This window comes from Dendropsophus ebraccatus, chromosome 4, assembly GCF_027789765.1.
Source record: "Dendropsophus ebraccatus isolate aDenEbr1 chromosome 4, aDenEbr1.pat, whole genome shotgun sequence".
Taxonomy (NCBI): Eukaryota; Metazoa; Chordata; class Amphibia; order Anura; family Hylidae; genus Dendropsophus; species Dendropsophus ebraccatus.
In genome coordinates this window covers 55,888,180-55,913,928 of record NC_091457.1, presented here as the reverse complement: position 1 = coordinate 55,913,928, position 25,749 = coordinate 55,888,180, and the positions used below count along the sequence as shown (strand labels likewise).

The following is a 25,749-nucleotide window of genomic DNA, read 5'->3' as shown; positions in this document are numbered from 1 at the left end:
ATTTCATTCAAGTCAATGGCCAAAATCACAGGCAGTCTTTCTGAGACAAGGCCAGAAGTGGATTGAAAGACAACTGGAAATATAAAAATGAAGGCCTTGTATTTTTGGCTTGATCCATGTCTGGTCTTGGACACAATAAGCATTCAGTTTTTTATGCAGTTTTCTTTTAGTTTGAAAGCTAAAAAGGCATTGCCCAGTTTTATGTAAATAAGACCTAATCACGTGAGGAATCTTGATACCTCACCATTTACTAGATCTGTTTGCCATTAGTGAATGGGAACATTCTTATTCACACAGGTTAAATCCAGAGTTATCCATTCAAAAAAAGTTGCTGGCAGCAGTATAACCATACCCACCTACCTGGGTCCTTCACAGCTCCCCCCACTTGCCACTTGTCTCCCGGTTTCTAAAACAGACTTGGCTGCTCGGCCAATCACTGACTGATGTAGGACACCACTGCAGTGATTGGTCTCGCTGCCAAGACTAGTCCATCTCTGAATAAGGAAGAACAACAAGACAAGGATTGGAAAATGTCACAGTGGGAGCTGCAGGGGAGACCAAGGTAGGAGGGTAATGTCTTTTCATGCTACATATAAGCCTATTTTTGTTCTGCAGAAAAGATGATACAGGGTTCTTTGGTAGCCCATGGGATTCTTACCTCAAAGAAGCTGCCCCCGGAAGGGCCCCCTCCTTCGTCAGTCATGACCGCGGATTTCTTGCAGCACAGAATTTTTGCAGATTAGACAGACACTATATGGGGACAAACATCAGAATCAATGTGGTTCCCGACCCATCTCAACACAGCATTAAGAGTATTAGAAAATTAAACATTGGCTAACAGAGGAGGGTACTGAAATGGAGACAAGCCTCTTATTTCTCTTGGAATTGTATGAATAATATCCATACAATACATTGTACATTATTCTACTCCAAAAGATCCAAAGATTCTACCTCAGTAAAGATGCCAAAAGCTGCAGCTTCCATGACATGAGGAAACTACTTCTGTAATTGTTGCAGGTCTGTCCGCCACAGCAAATTCTACTCAAGAGCTTAACGGACTTTGCACCCCATGGGGATCTTGGGGAACATGTATAGTTAAACACTGAACACATTCAAGGCTATGAGGACCAAAGAACCTATTTAGGTAATTTAAGCTCAAACATTCATAGCATTTTTTTTCTATAGCCAGTGGCAAAATCCTTCAATATTCCATCCGTTTCTGTACCACATGTATAGCACTGAAGGCAGCGAGAAATTTTTACTGTAACAGATGAACAAAAGGACCCCATAAACATTAGTGAAAACTCATCTGAACTGGCTGATTTCAGTGGGACCGGCCAACTATCAGGGATTTCAAACTTTCTCCCCACCATACTATCTGAGGGCAGAGGTATAGCTGGCAGGGAGGCAACAGCTTATGGCTCAATAACATGGTGGTTTTTAATCACTATAAATAAGTAATGGTGATTACAAAGGAAAAACATCCCTCACACTTCTTTCAACTACTTCCATGTCCTCAGGATGCAGATGTAGTTAAAATACTATAATCCAAAACAAATAGCCACCAATTACCTGCCTGCCATACACTCTCATAGGTCGCACCTAAGGTCTGCTTACTCAATCCTCACAGTGACGTCATCATGCCTATGTGCACCTATCCATGAACTATGCAGGTCATAACTTTGCTCATCATGGGAGCGGGATTGGGTGGGGGGTATACAAGAGGGGCCCTGCAGCCTGGGTAGGTAATGTATATAGTCAGTCGCCGGCTGTGCACCGATAACACGTAGCGGTGCATGGTCGGCGCCCAAAAATTATAGGTTCAAACCTATATCAATGATCAGCCGATGATCGTTGTCATCGGCTGATCATTGTATTTATTACATGGCGCAATAATCGTCCAGATTCAGCCGATTATCGTTCCGTGTAATAGTACCCTTAGTGTATGGAGGCACCTCAACTGTGTGGGAGTACAATGTCAAGAGCAGAAGCAGGCACAGAACTAGCAGCAGGATGGTACTATTAAAGGCGTGGTAGGGTAAGAGGTTTAAGTAGAAGTCGGGGAATAGATAGGGATGTCACTGGGAAAGCTAAGCAAGGAGCCATAGACATCTGCACAGAAAATTACCTAGAGACGTTCTGGCTAGAAGTCTTCATGGCAGTCAGATCCAGATAGAGGAAAAAAGGAAAAATGAATGACTGAAATCATGTGTCAAAATCTGCTGAATTTACAGTGTTACAGACATTATGCCATGTCACATGCTCTACACGGGCATGGCAAGATGCAGCTCATTCTGGGGAATCCCCCACAAATCTCCAAAACAGGGCGGTGAATCTTATTTTAAATGGGGCAAATTATTACTTTGAATGTGTATGATGCTGCCGAAGAGAGCAGAGCGCTGTACTTAATTTCTTAGACAATGTATGGTGCAGGGACACTCATGGGCATGTTACCACTCCATGCTAGACAACGATGTCTAGGTTCCTTTCTACAGATTGGGGGGGGGGGGGGCATTACAATCTGACCCTTATCCCCTCAGTGGATAAGGGATGAAGTTAATTTAACTCAGAATACCACTTTAAGTATGACAGTTGTGGCAATATATAGTTGACTAGAGGGGGACTGCAGTTCAACACATATTTGAATAGGGTTTTTACAAGAATAATTATTTTTCGTTATTTTAAAGATAAGATGGACATTTCTATCCCGATGATCCTAGTAAGTGATGTGGGAAAGGATTACCCTTGCCTGGGTAAGGAGTGGCATTACTGCGTAGTGACTGGTCCTGTGTGAGCCATGCCTACAATCAATGTCACTGCAGACAGCATTTACAGAACATGCTGCAGATAAGGATTTTTGTGGTGGCACAATGGCAATCATATCATCGATATCTCCCTACACTCACACTGTCCTTAAAAGGGTACCATGGATATTATATAGGTCTTTCAGAAGCAGTTTTTAGTAACAGACTTCTACAATATTAAGGGGAACCCATCACAATGACTATGCTCTCCACCTACAATCAGCAGGTCATAGTGAAGACTAGAGATGAGCGAACCTAGAGCATGCTCGAGTCCATCCGAACCCGAACTTTCGGCATTTGATTAGCGGGGGTTGCTGAACTTGGATAAAGCCCTAAAGCTATGTGGAAATTATGGATATAGTCATTGGCTGTATCCATCTTTTCCAGACAACCTTAGAGCTTTATCCAAGTTCAGCAGCCCCAGCTAATCAAATACCGAACGTTCAGGTTAGGATCGACTCGAACCCGAACCCGATTCGCTCATCTGACGACTGATTTATTGTTTTATAAGAAAAGGCTCAGAATCTGTATTTTAAGATGAACTGAACCTCAGCTAAGGAATCTAATGCAAGACTGAATGGACTCCTAAGCCCAGAACCAACAGCGATTTAAGCGGACATATTCCAAGTTCTACAGAATCTTTTCCTATCAACAGATACATTAATTTGCCCACCTGAACATGTCTGTAGCTAGAACAGCATGCTCAACATGATATAATTCATACATATTTTTGTCGATTTCTTACAGAAGGGCCCAATGTTATGTCTACAGATCCATTTCCTATATATAAACAAAATACATTTTTTTGTTTATGGGACTGGATCTGTGCTGCACCCCTATGGCATCTTGTGCATTATGTAGAGTATCAGGTTAGTCACAACTTGATCTATCATCTTTGGCCCAGGCGTGATTTCGAATTAATGATAGCTCATGGTTGTATGATGCACCCTAAGGAGAACACCCCAGCGACCACTCCAAGTGTCAGATCACACCCTCCTGAGGAGAAACCCTCAGCAACAGATCCAAGTGTCAGATCACAGAGACCGCTCCCAGCTCTTATATTCACTAATTTAAGGATTCGGCAGCCCCTATCCCAACACGCCTTGTTATTAAAAGCTCAGACAATCCAAGAACGGAAACTGTCCTCACTCCCAAAATAAACATTGAACACAGGCCTAAAATATCAACACCTGTTGCCAGCAATGAGAGGCACCCCCCCCCCTTCCCCTCTCTCTATACAGAGGGTCTACTGGCCTCACAGGGATGAAGACCAGCATGTAGGGTGAAATCCAGAAAGGTCAGTATTATGCTTGGTTCATAAAGATAATCAACATAGGGCATTTGGATGGGGGACTACCAAGGGGCATAACATTAACATGCCCCTATAACTTAAATATAGAACTACATTTTTATCAAACTTTTTGGCAAACACACATTTCTTTTGATCTTGAGGGGAAATATGCAAAAAATATAGTTGCTCTCACTCACTAATAATTTACAATAATGTTATAAAATAGAATATGTAAATGACCTATATTGATATAAAAAAAAAAATCTAGAATATAGTCGTAGCACGTCTCTAGTGAAGATCTGTAATACTTAAAGAAACATTCTCCTCTCCCATAAAAGATAGTTGGCTCAAGAGAAGAAAACAACTGTGACCTGCAGGGACATTTTCCTGTTGTCACCATACTTTGCAGTGCTGGTGAACATCCCAGCTCTCATTGGGGTTGTTACCCAACTTGTCTTGAAGCCCTATTAGCAAATTCTGCAACTTGTGCGGAAATCTTAGTGCGCCCCACATGGATGTAACCAAGATTTCAACCCATCTCAGAAACAATTTAACACAACTTAAGGGAAATAGTTCCCGTCCAAATGTTATAAAATACTATAGACATCCTAATAATATGTGCGCAAGTCATTACAACAAAATAGCAACTGTTCACCCTTTGTAATGGCACGGTCTAACCAGATTATGTAAGTGCACACCTCACCAGGCCTGTTCCCAGGTCCGCACGTCAATCTAGTAAATTCTCCACGATAGCACTCAATTCTTTGTGAGCAAAAACAAAACAAAAAAAAAAAAAACAGCCTTTATTCCACCATGCAATGTTGCGGTAACAACCTACTTGACCGTTACCAAAACGTTGCATGATGGAAATAAGGCTGGTTTATTTTTTTTACAACGAAATGAGTGCTGTCTTGGAGAATTTACTTAGTTACAGCAAAATAGCCATTCTTAATTTCTAGATGAATTCTATAAATTACATCAGGCAATCCTCTATAGTTACCATACAGTTATCCCCTTACCCATATTTATTCTCTGCCATGCTACATGACAAAGCATTAAGAAGCAAACCCTAGCATCCGATACATCTACAACAAACCTCATAAAGTAATCACATAGAATCCCCAGTGATGCAGATCAAAATACAAATCTTACCAGATTTACCATCTATTCCATGGTTCTAGCATAATAAATAATATTCAGACAGGGTATGCCGCTCTATAGTAATACGTGTAAATGTCACATACAAAAACGCCTGAATTTCAGATGTGAAAAATACACAGCTGCTCAGTATTCATGATACAAGATATATGATACCCCCATATATAGCTTCAAGTTGCAGTCTTACCAGAGAAGCGGCATCTGATTCTAAATGCATAGGACTCAAATCAGCCCCCCAATTCAGAGCGCACTGGTCGCCCTGCAGAGAGCCCGGCTCCCCACATACATAATACAGTATTCCTATCACATACCTTCCAGCAAGAAGACAAGCTCCAGTAAAGGGAGGGGATAGCAGACCTGCTCAGACCTGTGCTCTTCCAAATCTGCAGAGAGAAGATGAACAGTCAGAGGCAGCTGCACACTAAGCACACAGACTCTTTTCACATGACGTTCTACTAAATATGGAGACCCCAATATAGCACTGTCCAATTTGACGCCCATGCCACTCGTTCCCAGTGAGTGATGTTACATATTCCCCCCCCCCCTCCACTTCCCAAGAAGTGACACCAGTTAGTGACTCATGAAAAAGGGAGTGGGCCAGGGCACAGGACCTAGAGGACACCATGCAACTGGCATATTAAATTGCAAAGACCCTTCCCAGAACGTCACACCTTATGAAGAGACATCTAAGATCAATCATAAGACAAACTATTCACAAAAACCTTTAAAGGATAGGAATTACAGCAGAATATCATTACATTCTGACATGTCCAAAAACCTGCAAAAGAGAGTATCAGTCCTGACAAGGGTGACCTTTTATTTACTAAGGGTGATGAAATATCTAAAGTATTCTAACTCTTTGTTTTATAAATCAGCAACCTCAGACTGCTTCCCTTAAAAGAGGTACTCCGGGCTGGGGTTATTTTCAGTGTACGGCCGGGGAGGGGGTGGATATAGAGGCTGCTGGTCACTTACCTCCCCGGTTCCATCGCAGGGTCCCAGATCGCGCACCCGGTTCTCCCGTCCGGCTCCCGCTTCCTGGTCTGAGCTGCAGCTTGAGACGTGATGTCTCAGAACTCAGGCACTTAGCAGCCGAGGCGGGACTCCGCTACGACCACTGAAAGGTTGAGCTACCTTGAGACGTCACGTCTCAAACCGCAGCTCAAACCAGGAAGTGGCAGCCGGACAGGAGAACGGGGTGCGCGATCTGGGACCCGGCGATAGAACCGGGGAGGTAAGTGACCAGCGGCTTCTATATGCTCAGCCAATCACGACTGAGCAGCTGATGACGCGGCAGAGGGGGGCCGTCATGAGGGACAGCTGGAGCGGTTCAGCCGGTCTCCCGAAGAGGTCATCATTGTCCCAGGATGACGGCCGGGGGTCGACAGTAATGCGGTGAGTATAATGCACCACACTTCTGGGGTGGGGGGGGACATGGGGAAGGGGGCCATTCACTTGTATAACTTTAAAATGTGTGTTATTTAGTGAATAAATGTTTAGCGCCTCAATACCCCGGCAGGATACGAAGAAGGGTGGGGTGTTGAGTCCCTGTAATTGGCAACGGTGGATATAGATGAAACCTTGACAGGCCCTGGCCGATAGTGGATATAAGTCAAGGTCCAAAGCAGGTACTAGTAAAAACACATTTATTTGTCTCAAGGGACAACGCGTTTTGGGGTACAGGGGACCCCTTTCTCAAGTCAAGGAGACATGCTCTGTCTCCCTGACCTCTGAAAGGGATTCCCTGTACCCCAGAACGCATTGTCTCTTGAGACAAACATTACCTTCCTGCTTTGGACCTTTTCCTATATCTACTATCAGCCAGAGCCTGTCAAGGTTTCATCTACATCCCCCACTGCCAATTGCAGGGACTCAACACCCCACCATTCTACATTCATCTTGAGGCTGGGTTCACACATTACGTATATTTCAGTCAGTATTGTGGTCCTCATATTGCAACCAAAACCAGGAGTGGATTAAAAACACAGAAAGGCTCTGTTCACACAATGTTGAAATTGAGTGGATGGCCGCCATTTAATGGCAAATATTTGCTGTTATTTTAAAACAACGGCTGTTATATTAAAATAATGGCAGTTATTTACTGTTATATGGCGGCCATCCACTCAATTTCAACAGAGCCTTTCTGTGTTTTTAATCCACTCCTGGTTTTGGTTGCAATATGAGGACCACAATACTGACTGAAATATAAGTAGTGTGAACCCAGCCTAAGGGAACAGACTCTTTTGTCATCTATGTCCATGAGGCTTGCTGTAAAGCATGTTACTAAATGCTGTAAAAAAATTACTTAGGCAAGATAGCAGCCCCCATAACAAGGTACAAAAATGGGGGGGGAAATGCAGTTAAAAAACAAACAGATTAGAATAAAAACAACAACTTTTAGTATCTGACTCTAATCAGTAAAAGAAAATCTAGGTGATACATTCCCTTTAAGGAACACCGAAAAGCCTGTTTGACTGTTTGTATCCTAGAATAAAATAATTTTTCTAAGTTTTGAAAGCACAGAATGAAAGGTACCATGTGTCTCCTTGACCAACAGTTTGGATTTGTGAATTGCAGATTTCCTTTAAATATCAGATGGCTGAATACTTGGGCACATTGATTTTAATGGAAAGGAACGAATAAAGGAACACATTGGCAACCTCTACGATACAATTAATATAACCCTAAATCATGTTAGGTTATAATCTAGTCCTCTCTACGATAACTAAAAGGTCCTTTTATGGTGCATTTACACAGAGATTTATCTGATAGATTTTTAAAGCAAAAGCCAGAAACAGGCTATAAACAGAGAAGAGGTTAAAAAAGGAAAGACTGAGATTACTCCTCTTTGCAAATCCATTTCTGGCTTTGTCTTCAAAAATCTGTAAAATAATTCTCTGTGTAAATGCACCATTAGACAGGCTGAATAGGAAAAGATAATTGCCTCTATTAACAGGGTACTCCAGCATTGGAAAACCTTTAATATATTGCTGCAGTTAAATAGAAAATAAAGATACTATTCTTGCCTCACTACTCTCCCCTGGTGTCCTCCTGCAGGGTCTTTGGGTCCCCTTCTAAATGATCCCTCTGCCACTTCTGAGATGGACTCGTCTCGGCAGTGCCAACCCGCTGTGCCAATCACAGACTAAAGGCCCTATTCCACGGAACGAATAGAGTGCAACGATCAGCCAACATCGTTCATGTCGGCTGATCGTTGCAGTCGCTTGTTTTTCAACATGTTGAAAAACAAGCGACTGATACAGCAGCGAACTGCTGCCGTTGCTCCGTTGAATAGGAGCATCGGCAGCAGACGCTGCTGTATCCTATGGGCTGCCCGGACGATCAGCGATCACCCGGGCAGCACCCCCCCCCCCCGCCGCCCCTCCCGCACTCACCCGCTGAGAGTGCTTGTTTGCTCTTCTAGACGGCCCGTAGAATAGGGCCTTAAGGGTCTATTTACACAGAAAGATTATCTGACAGATTATCTGCCAAAGATTTGAAGCCAAAGCCAGGAATGGATTTGAAAAGAGGGGAAATCTCAGGCTTTCCTTTATGACCTGATCTGTTTATAGTCAGTTTCTGGCTTCTTTGGCAGATAATCTGTCAGATAATCCCTCTGTGTAAATGGACCCTAAACGTACCTTTAGGGTACAAACCCACACACAGTATACGCAGCAAATACGCAGCAAATACGCAACAAATACGCAGCAGTTTGATGGTGAAGATTTAATGCTGAGTTCAGTTATTTAGATCTAATCTGCTGCGTTTTTGTTGCGTATTTGCTGCGTATTCGCTGCGTATCGCAGCAGTAAATACGCTGTGTATACGGTGTGTGGGTTTATACCCTTACACAGAGAGATTTATCTGACAGATTTTTTAAGCCAAAATCAGGAACAGACTAAACAGAACAGATCATAAAGGAAAGACTGAGATTTTTCCTCTTCTCAAATCCATTCTTGGCTTTGGCTTCAAAAATCTGCCCGATAAATTTGTGTGTAAAGGCACACTTAGGGTCCTTTTACAAGAAGAGATTTTTGGCCGCCCTCGGCCATAAATGAGTGCTGATCAGTGAGAATGGCCTCACTTTCAGTGCTTTTCCATGGCACAACTATTCAAGTGGTGAGGCCACACAAATGACCCCTGTATTATTCGTGCAGCCATTTATATTTATTGTTATCAGTCGCACAGCTCCTGTTTAAAAGATAAACACTGATTTATGTGGCCGTACATAAAAAACACGTTTAGCGTTCGAGTGGGTGTTTTCCCGCTCCTTGGCTGATTGTCTACACTTTTACATGAGCCATTTATCGTCTGAATAAGCGTTTAACCCTTAAGGACCGGGCCAATTGTCACTTTTGCATTTTCCACCTACAGGGCCATGTGAGGGCTTGTTTTTTTCAGGAACAGGTGTTCTTTGTAATAGCATCTTTCAATCTGCCATAAAATGAATGATTGAACCCCCAAAATGCGATTCCGCAATGTTTTTTTTTTTGTCGGGGTGTGTGGAGGTTTCCATGTTTACGTAATGCACGTTACAGTAAAACTGGCATTTTTTCTTCATTCTATAGGTCGGTCTGAAGTTTAACTATTTTTATTAGCAGTAAGACTTTTTTTTTAATAAGTATATTTAAAATGGCCCTATTGTGACTCTTACAGCGCTTTTATATTTTCACCTATGGGGTCGTCTGAGGTGTAATTTTTTGCGCCAGGATCTCTAGTTTTTATTAGTAACATTTTGTCCGAGATCAGACGTATTGATCACTTCTTATAATTTTTTTTATACATAAAAAGTAATTAAAAAAATAAATCCCTGCATTTTTTTATCCCTTTTTTTCGCACCGTTAACCGTGCGAGGACAAAAATGTTTTATTTTAATAGATCGGAAAATTACGCATGCTATGGTATTTATGTTAATTAACTTTATTATTTTTATGTTTTTTTTTGTATAAAATGGGAAGGGTGGAATGATTTTCACTTTTATTGGGGGAGGGACTTTGGGACATTTTTTAAAACTTTTGATTTTTTTTTTACACTTTTATAGTCCCATTAGGGGACTTTTACATACATGCATTAGATTGAATACACTGATCACTGCTATGCAATAGCACAGCAGGGATCAGTATAATCTGCCATCTTCTGATAGAGCCTGCCTATGGCAGATTCTACCAGAAGATCGGACTGCACAGAGGTAAGGAGTATACCTTCGGCAGTCAGGCAGTGCAATCGTGACCCCCGCAGACATGCTGCGAGAGTCCCGATCGTTAAGTAACTGGAGATGCTCCGGTCACTTAACACTTAAAACACTGTGGTCGCGGTGCGATCGCGATGTTGAGGGGGTTAGTGGCGGGCAGCTGCAACATCGCGATCGCCCGCCATTGAGGGTGAGGGCCTGGCTACAGATAGCAGACGGTCCTCAACGGCTATGGAGTGAGCTCAGCTCGTAAGCCCACTCCATAGCCCGAGACCATGTTAAGGCGTACATTTACGCCCTCCTGCCTTAAGGCCCTGGCAGTGGGGGCGTAAATGTACACCCGCGGTCCTTAAGGGGTTAACGCTTATCGAAGCATTTTTGCAGCTTTCCTCAATTATTGTATTTGCTGACACTTAGACTCTCCAGAAATCCATGACGCTCAGAAGCTGGAGGTATCCACTGGGTGCCAATATGATAAATGACGTTGGTAATGGCAAACAGCTGGGAATGAGGAAGCCACTTACTTACATGATCTCAGCTCTATCATTCTCAGCTGTCAGTCATTCACAAATGCTGTGAATGGGGTCAGTGCTCAGCAGAAGAACTCTGGCTATTGGTTGATGCATCTATGAGATCAGCGAAAACATGGAATGCCAAAGTTCAACAAAAATAAAATAGAGAGGCATCTGCTTACAAGTACGTAAGACACTAGAAACATAGAAGACTGTGAGCAGAAAAAGGTCACCTGGTCCATTTAGGCTGTCCTTACATTTCCTTTATCATCTTACGATAGATGTATGTTCGACCCAGGCATTGCCAACCACATCTGCTGGATGTTTATTCCAAGTATCTACAACTCTTTTAATAAAGTTATATTTTATGAAGTTGCTTCTTATCTTTTCCCAGAATCACCTCAAATTGTGTCCTTTTCTTCAGTTTATTGAAAAAATCTTCGTTCCTGAACCTTATTTAGGCTTCTAACATATTTAAAGGTTTCAATCGTGCCCTTCTTTTCTTTAGGCTATTCAGATTTAGTTCCTTAATGGAAACTAGCCATCTCCATGGTGGAGAGTGGACCAGCGCCAGTACCTTATAGTTGCCACACACAGCTCTCAAACACTGTGCCCAACATTCTCTAGGGTGGCAATTTAAAGTGAATGTACCATCAAGTACACTGCTTTTTTTTTTCTTCTTTAATTAGTCGATCAGTGCAGGTATCACAATGCTGCAGCCCTTTTTTGAAGTGCCGCCCACTTCCTGCGCTAACGGGGGGGGGGGGGGGGGGGGGGGGGGGTCGGAAAATAGTCACGTTGGGGGACATAGAGCAAGGCCTGTTTACAGCAAAAGAATGGGGCAGCGGGGGGGGGGGGGGGGGGGGGGGGGGGTTAGGTGTCAACGGGCAGCATAAAAAAAAGAAAAAAAAGTGCCACCAGAATCCCTGTGCCGGTGCTAATGTAAAAAAAATATAATAATAATTTGTAGTTTTTGGACCTTTTCTATTTTATCAATATCCTTTTGTAGGTGAGGTCTCCAGAACTGGACACAGTATTCTAGATGTGATGTCACTAGAACTCTATACAGCGGGATCACAATCTCCCTCTTCCTACTGGTTATACCTCTAGCTATACATATTAGCGTGCCCTACTGCCTGTCTGCACAGGTAACCCATTTTAAGGCTGTCAAAAGTCACTACCCCTAAATCCCTCTCTTCGGAAGTCTTTGCCAAAACAGAACTGCTGATGATACGCGAAACATTAAATTGCACTAAGGACTTTCCAATGTTTTAACCACTTATCTAGTAAAGGCAAACCCTTTTCCACGTTAGACACCTTAAAGAATATCAACCTTATTTCACATAGTCTGTTCCTCAGTAAATCCATGCTGGTTTGGATCCAATTTGAAGACTTTCAACTATTTACGAAAAAATGTTTTTAAGCTTGCTTGTGCCCAAACAGATTGATAATTGTGTTGGCACAGACAAGCAGATTTAATGTACATCGCTGTATTAAGCAATGCCAACTAAGGGTACAAACCCACTTGACGTATTTGCTGCGTGAATCAGTCTTACAAATAAGCAGGCAAAACGCAGGTTGGCTTTATACAATTGTTCTGCGTTAAAATACGCAATTGCGTATTTTTGAACCGTGAAGCTTGTTGTTAGCAAAGCATCAGTTGTTAACAACCTGTGCTAAAAACGCATGTAGCTTCACGCTTCAAAAATACGCAATTGCGTATTTTAACGCAGAACAATTGTATAAAGCCAACCTGCGTTTTGCCTGCTTATTTTTAAGACTGATTCACGCAGCAAATACGTCAAGTGGGTTTGTACCCTAAATGTGTTTAGCATTCTCTACACATAAATAAGCAGCCATTCCCCCAGCACAAACATGAATAAATTGCCTCTCACATATAATTTCATGGATATGCGAGGGATACTGGATGTGCTCAAGCCTGCTGCCCCACCCTATGCAAAAACCCTGGGAAAACCAGACTTGTTACCTCCCTCTAACCTCCACAGTTCATCGATATGAGCATGTTGTGGATAAATGGTAAAATAACACAAACAGGAAGTAATAACTATACAAAACGTCAGAGACGTGCTGGTACGGAAAATTACAACAGACCCATTTACTGTAATCCTCAAGGCACCAATAAGACAATGTCACAATAGGGTCAAAGTTGAAAACTGGGTATAGTTATAAATATAAGGACCATATCTAATTATCTGCTTCCTCCAAAGATGGAGATAGACTAAACAAAGCAAACAGGAGGGTGTGTAGAAGTTCAGGTAGCGTTCACTGCAACAAATAGAACTACAACATAGAAGATGACAAGGTATTGGTTGCAGCCACTCGAAGACCTAACCTGTGGCTCCCTTGGTCACTGATGCAGAGATGCAAGTTCTGTAATATGGCCCTACTCCACTATGTGCCAATTATAATACCAGTGTCCTTTTATGAAGCAGAGGGACCTCTGGGCCACCTCAGACTCCAGTGGAATTTCACTGCCCTTCCCCTTAGTTTGCGGAGAGATAAGCCAATACCAGAGCTGTATGGTTGCTACTTACCTATATCCTCCCCACAGAGAACATAGGAATGTTTGGTTATATTCTATATAGCCAACTAGGCTTTAGGCTCCTGCGCTTTACAGATTTACAGAGTAGGTGTCTAGATGTCTGAAGCATATATCCAAACAAAGAAAAATTTCAATAATTTAAAGTATCACTGTCGTTTACATTTTTTTGGCAGAAAATCAATAGTACGGGCAGTTTTAAGGAACTTTGTAATTGGGTTTATTAGCCGAAAAATGCATTTTTATAATGAAATCGTGTAGAGGTTTAAGGAGCAGTGAATGAGAGAGAGGAGGGAGGGGGGGACCTGGGACAAGTATAAATGGTAAATTTGCCTAATAAACCCAATTACAATGTTTCTTAAAATCGCCTGTACTATTGATTTCTGCAAAAACATAAAAAATTACAGTGACACTTTGAAGACTCTGCATGATGAAAGCAAGCTCTGGCAAGAAACAAGTTGTTTTCTATGTATCGGAGCAGGATAGTAAACAGGTTTGGGGTGGATGCTCCATAGGGAAAATATACATCTATATATCTCTCTATTTACACCCACAAGGTAACAACAGTTCCGTATGCAGCCAGGAGGGGGTGAAACTCTGCTTATGGTTTTTACTAACTATCTACAAACCGGTAACAAGCAAATTAATCATCTCAACTACTTCCAATTGACAACTTATTTTACAAAATGTACTGTAGAATGCACCGTACCAACAATATGTAGTTTCTCCAGTCTTCAAGCTAAAAGTTACCACTACCGAGCTAGGAATCCCCTGAGCACTGGGTAATGCTTCATCCTCCCTCTGATGGCGTTGGTAGGTTTCATCACAGATTACAGCTGATCGCTGCTGGGACCACCAGCAGACGTGCAGTTTGTGGTGCTACATAACCATGAGTATTGCACCCATAGTCAATCCTTTACGCTCATTATTTCTGCCCTTATATTTTTTTTTTCCCCCACGGCAGCACCAAAAATCTTCAGATTCATTTTCTATTGCATGTGAAAGGGTTGCAATACCCCCTGCTAAACAAACTCTAACCTGTCCCCAGCAACCAATTACAGCTTAGCTTTCTACTCTAGTAAACTGAAAGTTGAGCTGGGAACTATACACCACTTTTGATTTACACACTTAAAGGGAACCTGTCACCCCCCCGTGACGGGGTGACAGGCTCCCGACCCCCCGCTACAGCCCCCTATACTCACCTGATCCCGCCGGGTCCCGCTTCTGGATCCGTTCGGGTCACGGAGATCTCAGCCGCTGCAGCCCGGCGCGCGCACTGAGAGATGAGTCCAACGCTCATAGAGGATGACGGAGAGTCCAGCGCTCAGTCATTCTCCATGAGCGTTGGACTCATCTCTCAGCGCGCGCGCCGGGCTGCAGCGGCTGAGATCTCCGTGACCCGACCGGATCCAGAAGCGGGACCCGGCGATCAGGTGAGTATAAGGGGCTGTAGAGGGGTCGGGAGCCCGGCACGGGGGGGAGGGGGGGGTGACAACTGTGCTAATATGGCTCCTAGCTTCACCCTATAGATCTACTGTGCAGCTGCCCGACGCTACCAGACGTGTGTGCAGCTGGATTTTTATATAAAGGAAAAAGGTGTTTTATTGAGGAGCACAAGGCCGGGAGAGGGGTGGCAACTAGTCATCTGGGTGGAGAGACACTTAACTAGTCACAGCTCCCTGCCGGTCAGCGCGCAGTGCAGGGATGATTGACAGGCAAAGAGACCCATTAGTGGCCTTTAAAAACCTCAAGTCTTCAAGTCTCTAGTACTTCTGCTGCTGTATGCCCTACAGAAAGTCATGTATTTTATTCCAGTCTAACGGGTTAAAGGAGTAACAAATTCCCTCTCCTGCAGGACATACAGCAGCTCATAATTACTGAAAGACTTGAAGTTTAAACGAAAGTAATTTACAAATTTGTATAACTCTCTGGCACCATTTGATTAAAAAATAAATAAATAAATAAAAGAAATATATATATATATATATATATATATATATATATATATATATTTTTTTTTTTTTTTTTATCAAATGGTGCCGGAAAGTTTAAACCTTAAGTATTTTAGTACTTATCAGCTGCTGTAGGTCCTGCAGGAAGTGGTGGTCTTTCCACTCTGACATAGTACTCTCTGCTGCCACCTAAGTCTGTGACAGAAACGGTCCAGAGCAGGGTTACTACTATGAAGTGAATGTGCCTATAGATTGAATGGTGCCAGCGCAGGGTTGCCGTGCATGGCGCCAATCTATTCACAGGCATCGGGCCAGAGGTGAAGCACTGGAGGCAGGTCGGCCTGTCCCCAGTGGGAGGAAACCCTGCCCCTCTATGATGCTGTTCCATTGATTCCACTGGAGGCGGGCCGGCCTGCTTTCAGTGCTTCACCCCCAGCCCGATGCCAGTGAATAGAACAGTGTCGTACACAGGAACCGGGCCGTGGTTAAAAAAAAAGGACGGTGGCACTGGTGCCTTTCTATCCATGGGCAAAACTTAAAGCCTTGTACCTTATGGTACATTAGTTTTAAACTGTTCCTTTCACAGACAGAGGTAGCAGCAGAGAGCACTGTGTCAGAGTGGAAAGAATACACCACTTCCCGCAGCACATACAGCAGCTGATAAGTACTGAAAGACTTAAGGTTTAAACTGAAGTAACTTAAAGCGACTCTGTACCCACAATCTGTCCCCCCCAAACCACTTGTACCTTCAGATAGCTGCTTTTTTTCCAAGATCTGTCCTGGGGTCCGTTCGGCAGGTGATGCAGTTATTGTCCTAAAAACAAATTTTAATCCTGCAGCGCTGTGTCTAACGGCCGGGGCTTACATTTGTATATGCATTAGGCTGGCACACCCTCTCTGTCCCTCCTCCCCACACTCATCTTTAGGAATGATCAAGGAACATTTACTGCTGTTTGAGCTTTGCACAGGTGTATTAACGATCCAGCCCATGTGCCAGGCTCCCACAGCTGACCAATATGAAGCAATCTGCCTGGAGTATTCCTAATGATGAGGAGGGTGGAAAGGAAGGACAGAGAGGCAGGGCTGTATTAACAGCTGCTTCTGCCCTAGGCACTAAACCTGAAGACGCCCCATCTTCACGCACCTATTGGCGATACCAGACCTGACCAATACCACCATACCCCCCACCCCCCTGGAAAAGACACCAGATTTACTGGCAAGTCTGAACGGGAGGAGGGAAACTAAAAAAAATAAAAACAAAAAAAAATTGTTTTTTCTGTCCCCCTGCTCCCTGGTGCTGCCCCCCTGCAAGGTGCTGCCCTAGGCACCGGACCACGGGTGCCTAGTGGTAAATACGGCCCTGCAGAGAGGGTGTGCCAGCCTAATGCATATACAAATGTAAGCCCCGACAGATAGACACAGCGCTGCTGGATTAAAATTTGTTTTTATGACAATAACTGCATCCCCTGCCGAACGAACCCCAGGACAGATCTTGGATTAAAAGCAGCTATCCGAAGGTACAAATGGTTTGGGGTGTCAGATTGTGGGTACAGAGTCGCTTTAAAAATAACTTCAAGGAATATCAGAGGAGCAGCAGATTCTAAGACTGGCTGTCTATATTTCTAGGCATATTGGCAGCCATACACCCTTCTGAATAGACTATGGATGTAAGAAAAGCACTTGCACACCCTCTCACAACACGGGGCCACACTTCCTACTATAGGAATATAAATTCTTACATTCCCCCACTGGATTACACTAACTACACTGACCAAATGGACACAAGACATAGCAGGGATGACAACCTCTATTCTGTTACATGCACACAAAATATATCTGCCTCAAATATCTACCTTCTAGTACATATTTGGAAATGCAATTACAAGTAACCCACAGGGTATATATACGTCATGAGGGAAGGGCGGACATATATCACTGTCTATGGCAATGCCCCATTATTCGCTCCTTCTGGGACCAAGTCTAAACATTTGGCACCACCCACCTGATTAATTATATCCCTTTTGGCTTAATATGGGCCATCTGTGGTTATGTAGACACCCATGACTTTCCTTGCTCTGCAGGTGGCAGAAAACTTTTCCATATGATCTCAGCTGCAATGAACTGTACCATGCACATTGTAGAGCATGATGAGCTGGGTTCCTTGTGTGAGCTTCAAATGTTTGAGGTTATAATTATTTGTTCCTTTGTTACTTACCTTTTATAAAAGGAAGGCATCTCTTTATTTGCAATCCAATTGTATTGGGTGGCAGACGATCCGCAAAAACTACTTGCTACCATCTCCCCCATCCTGGGTGATTATAGCGCAAAGTCTCAGGTGCACAAAGGACAGCAAACGACAAGTCTTTAAAGATGCTCTTTTTTTCTTATTTGGCAGGTACTCGCCACTTATGTGGATGGTATTGCCGCAATTTTTGCACAATTTTTTGCCTGATTGTTATAATCATGTTTTTTGTTGTATGATGCCTACCTGTATCAAACGCCTATAACTTTATTTTAATTTTTTATTGCTGAAGACTTAAATACCAATAAAAACACAAATAAAAAAGTTTGGCTGTGTTTAAAAACATACAAGATTATCTCTCAGCAATAGTATTTCTGCAGGAGACTCCTAGTACTCCAGATACTACAGAAACGTTGGGTCTATCAATATTACCATTCTACATGGTCAAATTACTCAAGGGTTGTAAGCGTCCTAATCCACAAAGCTTTAAGACTAAAAGCATTGTATACAAAGATCGATGAACTGGCAGGTTCATGTGGTGTGGGCAGAAATTGAAATGATGAGTTAGAGGACGTGGATGAGTTGAGGGATATTCCCTGGTGAAATTAACAAAGACCAAAGGAAAGACCTATAATCTATAACCAAAGAAGGATTGGAGCGGCAATATGGGAGACGAGTAAGGTTCCGGGTTCTGACTGCCTCCCAGTTGAGATATAAAAAAAAAATAACAGATGACAAGGGAATAGAAGAGTTGTTAAAAGTGGTAAACTACTCATATGACATAGGTAACATAACTGGAACCATGAAGGAGGCAGTTATAATACTTATTCTTTAGGGAAGGGACTCAAACCCACAAGTCCTATAGACCCATCTCCTGGATTAGGAATGCAGACGATAAAGCGAATGTACCACTAGTACATTGCTTTTTTGTTTTTTTACATGAACAGACCGGAGCAGTGATGTCAATGCGGCTTTTTCTTTTTCTTTTTTTTCTTTAGAACTGCCGCCCATTTCCTAGCGTGCGGTGCTGGTCTATTACCAAGCACAGGCCGGGCATCTTTCTTCCCCCGGTGATGCAGCTCTATTGATTCTAAGGGCCCTATTCCACCGGACGATTATCGTTCGCATAATCGCTAACGATCTCAAACGACCGCTTTTGCAAAAGACCAGAAAACGTTCACTCATTTCCATGGAATGATAATCGTTACTTATGATCGTATTTGCAATCGTTTTTTCTTCGCTATTGCGTTCGTATCTAATGCGAACGACCGAACAACGTCTTATTCAATGTAAACGATTTGCGAACGTTTTGCGAACAAGCAACGATAAAAATAGGTCCAGGTCTTCTAAAGCGATCGATTTCTCGTTCTGTCGTTAATCGTTAACTGCATTTCAACGGAACGATTATCGTTTAGATTCGAACGATTTGACGATAATCTGAACGTTAATCGTCCAGAGGAATAGGGCCCTAGGGGAGTCACGTCACAGAGGGGAGGGGGTTCCGTCACACTAGGGGCCAGCAGGTTCGCCTCCAGGGCTTCATGCCTGACCGATGCTTGGTAATAGACAGCTACCGTGTGTGGGAACTGGGCAGCAGTTCAGAAAAAGGAAAAAAAAAAAAAAGTTCACGGCAATGGCATCCCCGTGCTGCCAGCGGTCTGTTCATGTTGAAGACAAAAAAGCCAATGTACTAGTGGTATATTCGCCTTAAGGTGTACTAGAATAATGCTTCACAAACTGAGGCGGGCCTCATCAGTAAGTCGTCCCTAGTTGCTGGGGAGGCAGTGCTTACAAAAGTGACTAAAAGCAGCAAAGTCCTTTCCCTGGCTGCAATAATCTCACGTTTAGCAACATTATTGACTCATTTTGTACTTATTTTAAAGTCATATAGACTTAAGGAGAAAATGAAGGGTAGACTGAGCAATAGTATTTATATTCTGGTGAGGCCAGGCATCACTTTGCTCTGTTGGATGAGGCTCCAGTAGAAAAATGTTAAGAAGTGCTGCACTGTCCCTAATAGATAAACCAAGGCTTCTCTCACTAAGCATGAGTTAAATTACACCTATGAATTTTGTTAGAAATTGGCCACCTCCTTTAATTACAGTTGTCTAAAGTCTGAGAGCTATGCTGTTTATATAACTCTGGTAATACATACAATGCATCTTGTGGGGCCATTTACACAACTGCCATTATGGTCAATGTAAGCTACACAAATTGCAGGCTGCTTCAAACAGGGGAACAGGAAGCCATGATATTGCTACATGGATATATATCGTTAAGTGTTTGTCATGCATAAAAAGTGCCCTTGATAACTCAGCAGCAAGCAGTGATTTCAGAATAACCACCATAACTTAAATTACAGAGAGAATTCTGAGAGAATAGGGGAACAATAATTGTAATAATGCAGTTACGACTCCTGGGATGAATATGGGGGGGGGGGGTGAATCATAAAGATGACTTAAGACAAAGCATTCTACATCTTCAATAGCTGCACCTTACAATTAAGTGACAGCGCAGCAGCTCAGTCAGGCCCCCATGTACTTCACATTAAGTGCACTGTCTATTTATAATTTAGCACATCCCGCTTCAGTTTTTCATGACTTCTTCCTACACGTCAAGATGTAAAGCTTAGGTTATAGGGATAAAACAATGTAATTTGTAAATGTAATCTGGTAAGTAGAACAGATGCACCAACTATATATGTGGATCAAAAATATCAATTTTTAAATGAGGCCTAATCCACAAGGGTGTATTATGGATTCCTGCAAGTTGTACAGAGCCATAACTCAGACAATTTTAATTTGTACTCTTGTTAGTAACTAGTGGTGCAGCAGCGGATTGGAAGTCACTGGAACAGGAGCTGTGGGGAACATTTTGTTTTTACACCACCCACAGCATAATAGGCCATGTTCACATTCTAGAAGAACAGGTCATGTCAAACAACAACCGCTGTCTTACATGTTCACCTGGCCGATAATCCAGCATCGGCTGGAAGAACATCATTTGATTTTAATTGGAATGCAGGCACATACAAGTGTGCCCGCACTCAGATTTACCATTGACCACAATGTAAAGTACGGCCGGGAGCCGTACTTTATACTGAGCACAGCAGTTTGGTGAACAATGGCCATAGAAAATAGACCTGCTGATTATTTTCTGCAGCCACAGGGAACAAAGGCCATAGCGTATAGAGTGTGTATACACCATGGCCGTTGTCCCATTCAATCAAGCCTATCACTTTAAAGAGAAAGATGTATGTATAACACACTTAGGCACACCACTGTTAAATCAAGTCAAAAAATATATAGTCTTTATTAGCAATACAATATACACAATTGTGCATATTGTATTGCTAATAAAGACTATATATTTTTTGACTTGATTTAACAGTGGTGTGCCTAAGTGTGTTATAACATACATCTTTCTCTTCTTTAGGTTACAAACCCACTTGCCGGATCTGCAGCGAGTCTCTTTGCTGCGTTTTTGCAGGGAGACTCGCTGCAGATCCCGGCCCTATACTTTCAATAGCAGAGAAACTCGCAGCAGGGATGTACGGCGGGCCGTGAAGACACCGGGAGCCCCGAAGCAAGCAGGAAAGGGGACCGGGTAATGTATAATGTCCGGCGGCCGGGGGGTTAATGGGGCGGGCTGCAGACAAAATCGCAGCAGGGATGTACATCCCTGCTGCGAGTTTCTCTGCTATTGAAAGTATAGGGCCAGGATCTGCAGCGAGTCTCCCTGCAAAAACGCAGCAAGGAGACTCGCTGCAGATCCGGCAAGTGGGTTTGTAACCTTAAAGTGATAGTGTTGCTTTGTGGTATGTTACACTATGAGCACCCTTGATTGGGCTGTGCATTACCCCTGCTTTTGTGCTCCATTCAATCAAGCAATATTAACAACCAAATACAGTGTTTGAACTCGGCCCTATGTTGGATGATTATTTTGTTTCTATTTCATGTGATCAAGGTGGCTGCATAATGTACGCCTATGGGACCCACACAGACAAATCGCAGAAAGAGTAATGTAGGAACATATTTCTCCCCGTTGGTTCATGAATGGCTGCAACCTGAAGACCCTGACTGATGGAAACTTTAAACATGTCTCTGTGTCAAAAAAAAAAAATAATAATAATTTAAGTTTATGACTATTATTGAATGTCTGAGTTTTAGGTGTTGGAACAAAGACATGTATGCTAATGCTACAACAAAAACTAAAGTTCTTATTTCATAAAGGTCTTTTACATAATATATCTCTAAAGAGACCATGCGCTCATAGAAACCGGTGTTATTTTTAGCGGTCAGGTTGACTAAGCATTTGGTGTCCCATTTAGAAGTTCAGCTGTTAACTACATGTCTCCAACACCTAAAATAAAAACAAGAACCTTTATTTCATGTAACACTGGATGTCCCCTTTAACCAAGAAGCTGTCAATTAGTCATGGTCAAGAGGCTTTAGATCGATTACAATCCCCACCCTGATCCCGATTAGAGATAGAGAATTCCTTTAACTTTAGGGCGGCTGTCCCCTTCTCTCCTGAGGAAGAGAGTGAGTGCAACAGTGTACAGTTCACAAAGTATATATACACTGATCAGCCATAACAATAAGACCACCTGCCCAATATGTTTTACGCCCCTCACTACGACTAACAACGCTCTAACCCAAATGAACATTTGAAAACCCTGCAGGGGCCAGACCGCTTATTTAGACACATTACAAAGTTATATAACTTTGTAATATGGGTTAAATTAGCTAAAAAAGAAAATGCCGGAATTGTCCTTTAACACAGTGAACTCCCCTGTCACAGTTGCAGTCATAGACTCATGTGCCCTCGCCACCCCTCAATAAATATCTATACTATAAAAAAAATGTAAAAAATTGAAGAAACATGAACTCTCAGCATAACCGAGCACTATTTTTACCACATTCTAGGCAAACTTGCTCCTGGCCACCTCTTCTCGTAGCGGTGTGTTTCAGGAAGTTACAGCTGTCATTTACAGTAGATATAATTTTGTCACAAAGTCACTCAGGCTTCCCTGAATTACAGACTATGATCACCCTTCACCCACAATAGCGACTCTTCTTATAGAGTTTACACTAAATCCCAGGGCCGCTTTAACCAGAGGGCTAATAGTGCACCGGGCCCACTGGTTAAAGGGGCCAACCCTGAGCACGGCCGGCCTTTTCTCTGTGCGATCGCACAGGGCTCCGGCAGACAGCCCGGCAGGGGGGTGCCATCAGGATGGGTAAGTTACCCATCCATGGCACCCCTTCAGCCACCCACCCACCTGCTGCGCTCTGCACTGCAGCTATAAGCGCTTGTAACGAGGTCTCACAGTTACAAGCAGCAGCAGTGGCACTGACAGGGCCCCTCTCTGCCAGTCACCCTTGTGGCCGCAGGCAGTGTTTTGCCTGCGGTCACAAGAGGCCACTCTCCCGTTGTGTTATCGGCGCTCGAGTGACGTCACTCAGCGCCGACACAGAGAGGGGGGAGAGCGACCTCTTGTGACTGGGGGAGTAGAGAGGGGCTATATACTACTGGGGGGCAGCACACAGGGGTCTATATACTACTGGGGAGCGCAGAGAGGGGTCTATATATAACTGGGGGAGTGCACTATATAGGGGCACAGAGGGGTGTAACTACTATATGGGGGCACAGAGTGGTGTAACTACTGTATGTGTTGGAGCCTAAAATGTTTCTCTGGCAGATTTCGGAGAGGGGATTCACAGCCAGGAGAAGACTTAAATCAACTCAAATGGTGAGTGTTAGGGCACAGATACTCCCATTTTTCACGGGCTGCAAGTTTAAAAGTTGTTTTTTAGGACAATAACTGCATCACCTGCCAAACAGACCCCTGGACAGATCATTGATTAAAAGCAGCTATCCGAAGGTACAAGTGGTTTGGGAGGGGTCAGATTGTGGGTACAGAGTTGCTTTAAAGATAGTCCACGCTGGATGGAGTGAAAGAAAAGGTGAAAGACTCTGATCAGAGAAGACGCCCAGTGAGAGTAAATGGGTGTAACTGCACTCTGCTATGGGGTTGTAGTGATAGTGGTCATGGTGTGGTGGTATTATGTAATGGTATCATTGGTGATATCTTTGTAAAGGTATAAGGTAACTATCGTATGTATTGGGGCTCTTTCAGGGCCCTGCTAAATCCAATGGTATGCCTGACCTGCGTATAGCTGTCTGGTGTTAAATGCTAGAAAAGACAAGCAAGACATTAGGTAATTACAGTGAAAGCACTGCATTATCGTAGAGTATCCAGAGGGACGTCTCTACATTAAAGATTAAAGCAATAACCGGAGACTGCTTTTATTAAGATGATATATATTTACTATGACAGCTTCCAGTGAGAGGCAATTACGCTCTGCAGCTTTGCAATACATGGCCGGTTATGGCATTATGTGCTGTAGATCTTGCAAGGCTTGGTGCCAAACATTAATCCAAGCAACCAGACAGAAGTGTTCATCACAGCACGGTCACACATGCCAGCACACCACTAATTCTCACACACAATGTCAGATCTGTGTAACACTACCTGTTAATAATGGTCACAATGCACATTGGAAGTGTGGTGCGCTCTTGACCAGTCACTTACTAGGTTGTCCCTGGTGACGCCTCTTCTATGGTGGTTGGTCGGTGGTATAGTACAGCTCAGCCGGTTATGGTACTGTCGTGGCGCCAGTGCTTGTTCAGCATACAGGTTGGGTGTTACACCTGCTTTTAATTGTGGCTGACTGTACTGATACCCAATTGGGCTCAGGAAGTGGTGTATTCTTTGCAGTAAGCACTGTGTCAGACTGAAGACATCTCTGTTCGAGACAGGCACTGTCCAGAGCAGGAGAGTTTTTCTATGGGGATTTGCTACTCTGGACAGAGAGCAGTGTGTCGGACTGAAAAGAATAAACCACTTTCTGCAGGACATACAGCAGCTGATAAGTACAAGAAGACTTGAGATTTTTAAATAGAAGTAAATTACAAATCAACATAATGTTCAAATACAGGTAAATGACAAATCTGTATAATTTTCTATAACCAGTTGATTTGAAAATATATATATTTTTTGCTGGATTACCCCTTTAAACTTGTTTCATTACATCCAAGCATCCAGAGATCTCATTCCTGCACTTTGCATCACCGAAACCGCTCAGTGTGGACTATATAAGTGACACTGGGTTACCACCACCACCACCCTGCCACATTATTACACTGGAACAACAACACCCAGCTAATCATTAAGATACCATCAGTTGGATAGCCCGTGGATACCACAAATGCACATTAATTCCTTGGGTATTTCTGAAAGGCACTAAGCACTGTATACCAGAAAATCCCATGAGACCCACCATTTGGGAAATGCTCTGATCCAGACATTTAGCAATAGAGTCACTCAACCCGTTTTTTTCCTGTTCTTAACACATTAACTTTACCAACTTAGGGATCAATGTAATAGGATGATGTGTGTTAATCACCACACATGTAAGTGGTTTTAATGTTATGTACAGTGTACAGCAGTACAGTGCTGTAGAGGGCCACAGGGGAACTTCAATGTATAGGGCATTGACAGCTGAGCAGAAAGTCAATGTGATAGAGGGGGGTGGATATTCTATAGTTACTGGGCTGTCACTAGAGCAGAATAAATGTCAAAGTCCTTTAGCATACAAGGTGACTGCACATAATGTGACCAACAAGAACACTAGCTGCTATTCAGCTCTATGTATTTATCTGTGGCAGGGCACAATGGCACAGTTGGAGCACTGAACACACTTTGAAGGGTGCCTGAGGGGTAGCAGACTAATGCTGTAGATAGTTGTGGGTACACACTGGTGTGAGAAAAGGTCAAAGCAAATTTTGACTGACTCTGGCAAAGACAAGATGGTCATTACTACACAATATAATGTAGATTTCCTTTCTATGCAATTATATACAATTTTCTAGAACATAGATACATTCATTCTACCAGACACGAATATCCTCTGGGCTTGATAGGTGATGAGCATAGCCCAAAACTAAAAACCATTCAAGCCCAGAGTGGCCAA

The 25,749-nt window shown here is 43.1% G+C and overlaps 1 protein-coding gene across 13 annotated transcripts in view; it reads right to left on the bottom strand.

Annotated features, from left to right (window-relative positions):
• The window catches only part of PACSIN3 (protein kinase C and casein kinase substrate in neurons 3), a 68,731-nt gene that overhangs the window by 18,573 nt on the left and 24,409 nt on the right, over positions 1 to 25,749 (bottom strand). For 9 of the 13 annotated variants that reach the window (XM_069965855.1, XM_069965857.1, XM_069965854.1 and 6 more), the window contains 2 exons: positions 5,565 to 5,636; positions 659 to 750 (listed from right to left, as the gene is read on the bottom strand). In XM_069965855.1, coding sequence (XP_069821956.1) covers positions 659 to 703 — 45 coding nt within the window. In that variant the 5' untranslated portion in view covers positions 704 to 750; positions 5,565 to 5,636. Of the gene's footprint in view, positions 1 to 658; positions 751 to 2,128; positions 2,152 to 5,440; positions 5,526 to 5,564; positions 5,637 to 25,749 lie in introns of those variants that run through there. The other 4 variants (XM_069965856.1, XM_069965862.1, XM_069965864.1 and 1 more) reach the window with 3 other exon arrangements.